The 7,419-nt window shown below is 47.4% G+C and overlaps 2 protein-coding genes across 3 annotated transcripts in view; one reads left to right on the forward strand and one right to left on the reverse strand.

Moving 5' to 3' along the window:
• Positions 1-2,766, forward strand: part of abi3a (ABI family, member 3a) — a 13,837-nt gene extending 11,071 nt beyond the window's left edge. For both annotated transcript variants that reach the window (XM_083780710.1, XM_083780711.1), the window contains exons 9-11: positions 1-98; positions 2,088-2,255; positions 2,433-2,766. The exon at positions 1-98 is cut by the window's left edge and continues 19 nt beyond it. In XM_083780710.1, coding sequence (XP_083636836.1) covers positions 1-98; positions 2,088-2,255; positions 2,433-2,602 — 436 coding nt within the window. In that variant the 3' untranslated portion in view covers positions 2,603-2,766. The remainder of the gene's footprint in view (positions 99-2,087; positions 2,256-2,432) is intronic.
• Positions 2,767-4,986: 2,220 nt separating this feature from the next.
• On the reverse strand, positions 4,987-6,677 carry LOC310868584 (cyclin-L1-like; the record flags this gene model as incomplete). Its single annotated transcript, XM_083779039.1, has 1 exon — positions 4,987-6,677. The coding sequence occupies exon 1, from the start codon at positions 6,625-6,627 to the stop codon at positions 4,987-4,989; it is 1,641 nt and encodes a 546-aa protein (XP_083635165.1). The 5' UTR covers positions 6,628-6,677.
• Positions 6,678-7,419: the final 742 nt, after the last annotated feature.

Genomic DNA, 7,419 nt, shown 5'->3' on the forward strand with positions numbered 1-7,419 from the left:
CCCGCCTCCTGCTGATGACATCATGCCTCCTCCAGCCAATCAGGAGACAGAGCTGGACCTGCCAGCCCCGCCCCCTCCTCCACCTCTAGATGAAGACGGTAAGCTGCAACCCGATTGGCTGGGGGAGCTGTCAATCACCCCATAGCTACGCTATAAGCTACCTAAAGCTTTTTTTTTTTTTTCACGGTCTGTCTGTCTGTCTGTCTGTCTGTCTGTCTGTCTGTCTGTCTGTCTGTCTGTCTGTCTGTCTGTCTGTCTGTCTGTCTGTCTGTCTGTCTGTCTCTCTGCCCACCCGTCTGTCTGTATGTCTGTCTCTCTCTCTGCCTAATTGTCTGTCTGTCTGTCTGTCTGTCTGTCTGTCTGTCTGTCTGTCTGTCTGTCTGTCTGTCTGTCTGTCTGTCTGTCTGTCTGTCTGTCTGTCTGTCTGTCTGTCTGTCTGTCTGTCTGTCTGTCTGTCTGTCTGTCTGTCTGTCTGTCTGTCTGTCTGTCTGTCTGTCTGTCTGTCTGTCTGTCTGTCTGTCTGTCTGTCTGTCTGTCTGTCTGTCTGTCTGTCTGTCTGTCTGTCTGTCTGTCTGTCTGTCTGCCTGCCTGCCTGCCTGCCTGCCCGCCCGCCCGTCTGTCTGTCTGCCTACCTGTCTGTCTCTCTCCCTGCCTACCTGTCTGTCTCTCTGCCTACCTGTCTGTCTCTCTCTCTGCCTACCTGTCTGTCTCTCTCTCAGAGGTCAGGAGGTCAGGTGGGCGTCGCTCTCTCTCCACTGCTCGCTCGGTCTCGCTGAGGCTCCGCCCTCGCCCAGCTACTCGCTCTCTCTTCAGCCAATCACGTAAGCTCTCTTCCTGCCAATCAGCCAATCACGTAAGCTTCTGGGAGGCCGCCGGCCAAGTTCAGTAGCTGAATAATGACCTACCTAATTAACCAATTAAAAACTAGCTACCTAATTAATTTACTAATTAATCTGGTTCCACGTTCCATTGATCAATGAAATTAAGACATTGATAAATGAAGGTCATTGTGTTCATACAGACCAGTGTTGTTTTTGGCACCTGGAATGTTTTAGTGTTAGTCTAGTTTTAGTCGACTAAATTCTTATGATATCAGACTAAATCTCGCCTTGATGTCGCCGTAATGACTGATTTTACACGTGCCAGCATGCAACCAAGTGTAAAATGACTCATACTGGATCTCTTCTCCACTAGTCCCTTCCTAACGTCTAGTTAGTATTTGTTGAGATTGTCATCGTAGCTTAGTTTTCATTTAGTTTTCATCAGTGAAAAAAGGTAGTCGACGAAACTTTTTCGTCTTAGTTTTAGTCAACAAAATCAACACTCACTGCAGACATTGAAGTAATCAGTATGTTAGTCTTTGTGAATGATATGATTTTAAACAGTCTATTGACCTGCTTTCTGCGCTTTGTGCTGAGTGACCTCACTGACCCACCCTACTGCACCCCGGGTGGGCTCAGTGACCTCACTGTCCCATCCTACTGCACCCCGGGTGGGCTCAGTGACCTCACTGACCCACCCTACTGCACCCCGGGTGGGCTCAGTGACCTCACTGTCCCATCCTACCGCTACTGACCGCTCAGCGCACGGAAAAAGCTGAGGACATTCCTGACTCATTTCATTTCCGAGCGCACCCAATGTCTCTCTCTCTCTCTGTGTCTATCTCTCTCTCTCTCTCTCTCTCTCTCTCTCTCTCTCTCTCTCTCTCTCTCTCTCTCTCTCTCTCTCTCTCTCTCTCTCTCTCTCTCTCTCTCTCTGTGTGTCTATGTCTCTCTCTCATGTCAGTCATGATCCCTCCTCCCCCCTCCTACCCCCCTCCTGTGGCCCCTCCCTCCGCTTCCTCTCGCCTGATTGGCTGCTCTTCTCCTCGCCTCCGCTCGCTTCCTGCTCGCCTGCAACACCTGGGTAACGTGCACACGCACGCACGCACACACACACACACACACACACACACACACACACACACACACACACACACACTGCAACACCTGGGTAATGAACACACGCACATAAATATAAATACAACAGTGCATGTTGATTGGTGGCAGAAGTGCACATGTGACCACGAGTCTGTCCAATCCCGTTAGATCTGGAGATCCCGGCCCTGCCCCCTCCCCCGCTCTTTGACGACGTGGGCGGGTTTGATGACATCATCATGTCCCTCCCCCCATTTGATGACATTGCCATGCCCCTCCCCCCTCCAATGGACGCCACGCCCCCTGAGCCCAACGCCACGCCCCCTCTGCTGGAGAAAGGTAAAAGAGTATTACTCCTCCTGTCCAGTTGGTGGCGCTGTGGGACTATAGATAGTTTTGTAGTTCTCTGTGTAACTGTAGTTCTCCTCCTGTCTGTAGTTCTGTAACTGTATAATGTTACAGAACTAACATTATACAGTAGTTCTGTATAATGACTGTAGATCTCCTCCCGTCCAGTGGTGGCGCTGTGGCCGTATGAGGCTCTGAAGGAAGACGAGCTCTCCTTCCAGGAAGGTGATGTCATCGCGCTGACGCATCGCCACGGCGACGGGTGGTGCCAGGGCGTGGCCGACGACGGGAGGCGGGGCTTCTTCCCCGAGAGCTACGTCGGCCAATCGGAAGGCTAGATGGGTCTCTCAAGCCCCTCCCACCTCCAAGTATTAAAAACATCAACCAGAAATAATAACCAAGCTTTTATAATATTTGACTTAAAGGGACACTTCACCCCTTTTGCAACCGGATCTTATTTTAACCCATTTAGGCCTGACGTCGAAATGAAAAAAGTCTTCTTAAAAACATGTATTTTTTCTGAAAAACCTCATGTTTCTATATCAGTGGTTCTGAATATTTCATGTCAAGGACCCCAAAAATGGCCCAGGCCGTAGCGTAACGGTCTGGGCACCGGACTGGTAATCCAGTCGCAGTGTGCCGCGGGTTCGACTCCCGGACCCGACACGGCCTTTACTGCATGTCATCCCCCCATCTCTCTCCCGTTTCCTGTCAGCCTACTGTCTGTCCCTTCAAAAATCAATAAAAGGCGTAAGCCGCAAAAAAATATCTTAAAAAATAAAAAATAAAAAAAGGACCCCAAAAATGATATATAATTGGCCGCCGACCCCCATCTGAAAATATGTAGTTCCAGGGACCCCCCAGAAGCAAAGACTTGAGTTACGAACTGATGTATATGTATGTATATTCAAAGATTTGAGACACATTTTCACGATTTTTCAAAAATAGCAGAGTGCCGCACTACGAGCTTGTAGATCTGCTATTAATGCGTAAAACATCAAAAGGGGTTCCCGTCCTGAATGGGATGTTTAGGAGACAATAAACACTTTCCTGCGGTTTTCGTGTGTAATATCTCTGTAAAATCAAATTTAATTTAACTCTGAGAGTGTACAGATGGAACCAAATGGACCCATCTGCCTTCTACAAATACTGTTACCATTGAGTGACTGCAGTTTCTTCCAGCGGTGAAATGTCCCTTTAATGTTTAATTTCCTCATAGTAGACTTTGTTTTAATTAAACAAATAGAAAGCTAATTGAATTAAATCATTCAAGTTGATCTGTTTCAGAGATCGAATAATATAATAGAGTTAATATATGCTGTAAAGTTAAATCATTTTAAATGTGACTGATGTGAATTCAGATTAAAGTTAAATCATTTTAAATGTGACTGATGTGAATTCAGATTAAAGTTAAATCACAACTGAACTTCTCTGTATTGTTTTCTGTCTAAAGTGTACTATTTGGGTTTTGTCCTGGTTTGCTTCCAGTCTCCATTTCCAGCACCAGTCTGCAACAATATTATTCAACATTAACTGCAGAACGTTCTCCTTTTCAGCAAGTAAGACTATGTCATATAATAATATGCTCATCGCCAACTGTAAATCCCAAGCCTGAAGCTTTGATTTTGAGGGCTAAATCGTTTACATAAATGGAGAATAATGTTGGGGACAGTATGTCTCCTTGTTTCACCCCAAATTGTTGCGGGAACCATCCAGTTCTATACTCGTTAATCTGAACACAGGAAACTGGTAACTTGATTGATTGATTGATTGATTGAAATATTTATTAACAGTTTGTAGAATTTACAGTACATTTTAAGCACAAACTCAATACAAAGACTGTCAACTGTGAGTGGATGACCCAATTAAGCATTACACTTGTTTACAACAGGGTCCACATTGTTCAATTCATCAACACATTTAAAGACATACAGACATTTAGAGACATACAAATAGACATTTCTATGTAGCTAAAGTACAGAACAGGAATTCATCATATGGGAAGCAAAAAAGGGAAAAGATACAATATACAGTGAGGGAAAATGGGGGGTGGGGGGGATTCAGATTTTACAGAGGCCAGTTTCGAATTGCAGCCATCCGTAGGTGCCCTTTGAGAGCGGTTTTGAAGGAGTCAAGGGATTCACATGTCTTAATGACTGTTGGTAGGGCGTTCCACATTTTGGTGGCATAGGAGCGAAAATAATTTAGTCCCTTGTTTGTGCCGAATCTGGGTTGTACATGGTTTGTTGCACTCCCTCTGGTGTTGTGGGTGTGGACTTCGTTTACATTAAGGAAGTATTTAGACAGGTACATGGGTATCTTGGTGGTGTATCGAATCTTGTGGACCAGACCCATTGCAAGATGCTGTACTCTGTCGTCGACCCTAAGCCATCCCAGCCTGTCAAAGTGGGCAGGGGTGAGGTGGGTTCGGGGGGTGAGGCCAAGTAGGAGCCTGACCAGTTTGTTTTGGGAGGTCTGGAGCCTTGATAAAGGGACTTGATGGCATTATAACATTTCTCATTGACTTTTGGTGCATGACACCAGCGCACAATCAAGTGTAAATCAGGCTAGTTATCACTGATTTGGGCAATTTCTGTCAGCCATGATTAAATGCAGGAAAAAAACAAAATCAGGTTTAAAGTTGCACTGTAGACAAGAATATCACCTCCTTCTATAGGACTGATAATTTAGCAACGCTTTTGCCGTGGGGCTGGTTGCAAACCTATTTTCTAAATGGAGCTCGATGGCGGCTGTGCCCAGAGTGGCTACTACTGCTGTGGTGTTTGCTCTTGTGGCTGCGGTCTCTGTCCCGGTCATAGGAGCGTGACCTCTCCCGGTCTCTCCTGTCCCCCCGGTGGTGACCTCCTCTCTCATGCTTGTGCTTCTTGGAGAGGTCAGAGGCGCTGCGATCCCGGTCTCTCTCCCTTTCCCTCTCTCTGTCCCTCTCTTTGATGGGAGAACGTGACCTGGAGCACGAGCGCTTCCTCTTGTGACTCGATCCGCCACCACCGCTGTTGTTATGGCGATTGGTGGACTTGGAGTCACTGTTGCTGTGGTGACCAACCTTGGTCTTGAGGTGGGGCAGCAGAGGCGAGGGCTGATGTCGTCGCGGAGACGGGCTGCGGCTGTGGGAGCGCAAACGGGATCGGGAGCTGTAGGTCCCCGAGCAACTGCGTCTGTTGTTGTAGTGTCTGCGAGGGGAGCGTGATCTGGAGCGAGACAGTGTTCTAGAACGAGAACCACTCCCGCTGCTGCTGTTCCTCCCAATCTTAGCCTCCTTTCTTAACCCGTTGTGTGGGCTCACGGTGACCTGGGTGACGGTCCTGTTATCTGGCTCTTTCTTAACTGGTTTGAGGGTCTGGAGGTTGGGAGACTTCTCCTCCATCTTGACCATGTTGGGGGAGCAGGGCTTGGAGGCGGGTGAGAAGCCACCCACGTTGCAGAGGGCTGGTGTTCCATCTGGGTTCAAACCCTTGGCCTTGAGCTTAGCCTCCGCCAAGAACATCTTCCGTCTCTCTACCTCCTTCTCCAGATGGTCATAGTTGGGCTTCCTCCTGCTATATAGTTTGAGAGTAGTGATGCAGATCTCCTTCATCTCCTCCTCATTGGCTCCAAACAGCAGGTACCAGTGAGGTCTAGATGGCAGAGGTATCTGCAGAGCTCTGGCAGCGAGGTATATGCAGGCACAGGCAATGGTCTCAGCTTGAAACCTCACAAACACATTTGTCCTTAGGGAGTCATTCATGTAGTTCCAGGCGGTCTGAACTAGTGTCGGGTTCTTCTCACAATCCAGGACTTGAAGGTACATAACGATGATCTTGTGTGGATGCTTGACATGTACACAGAAGCCCAGCTCCTTCAGGATTCTTCGTTCTGCCTTGATCACTCGCTTTTTGGTATTTATGTAGTTCTGATCAAGTATCAATGAACTTGAACTCTTTTTGCCCCATATCTGACGTAGATGGTGGAAAACATTGATGACGTCTCGTATTCGTCGCGGTGCGTCTTCAATCTTGGAGGCCAGATTCACACAAGCCATAGCAACAATCTCAAAACAGTGCTTGACGATCGACTTCGAGTAGAAAAATCGATGGAATAGCACCTGTCCCGTCGCCATCGCCACCTGAGGTAACCGGAGGAGAATCCCTGCAGACTGGATGAGCTCACAGCCCAGGATGCGGAGGTCGGTCTCAGTGTTCAGGTCGAGGCCGTCGAGCATCGACGGCGACGGGGAGAGCCGCTCCTCCGGGATGAGAGAGTTGTCGATGGTCAGGTACACCTCCGAGTAAACCCTGTCGCCGATAAGGATGCCATCGTCTTTCGTGGATGCGTTAGAACTCATGGAAAATGGACCCGTGGCCATTCTTCACCCGAAAAACGTTATTCTTATCACACGGCTCCAGACAAGAGAAGAGACAGCGCAGCGGGCTTTCCCCTAGCAGCAGCGACGACGATGGAGGAAAATGAATGTCGTCACTTTTTAATCTGTTTCAAAATGTGATTCCTGCACCGATCATTGTTTTCATAACTTGACGGCAGCCATGCCTATATATGAACATGCCATGTGACGTCACATGGCAGCTACGTCTATATATGGACATGCCATGTCACTGTGACATCACATGGCAGCCATGTCTATATATGGACATGGCATGTGACGGCACATGGCAGCCACGTCTATATATGGACTTTTAACGTTGATGTAGAGCCCTTTAAAAAACAAGAAATGACCACGGTGATATTTGTCAGGTGAAAGAGGCGCTGGTTTCTTTATTCAGTGACAGAGAATGTGAAATGAATGAATGAAGTTAACGGGCAATTATGGGCACTGTATTTTGCCCGTAAACCTCAAGTTTAGCAGCATATACAGTTAATATACGGTAATATACAGGTGTGATGGTACAAATCAGGAGTTTACCCGTGTTTGTTGGAAAGTTTAACAGGGATTTTCTGTAATGTACACATCGGTATTCCATGCTTTTTTTGCGCATGTGTGCCTGTGACGTGACGTGACGTGTCTGTGTGAGTGTGGCCGAGCACACACACTACTTCTCTACACTTTACATTTATTCTTCTAAATTACACCAACTTTTTTTTCCCCGCCATCTATAAATACTTCCACATATAATTTCTGTCGTGCCAGAAATCTAGTTCA

This window comes from Protomyctophum parallelum (genome assembly GCF_964188405.1).
Source record: "Protomyctophum parallelum genome assembly, chromosome: 13".
Taxonomy (NCBI): Eukaryota; Metazoa; Chordata; class Actinopteri; order Myctophiformes; family Myctophidae; genus Protomyctophum; species Protomyctophum parallelum.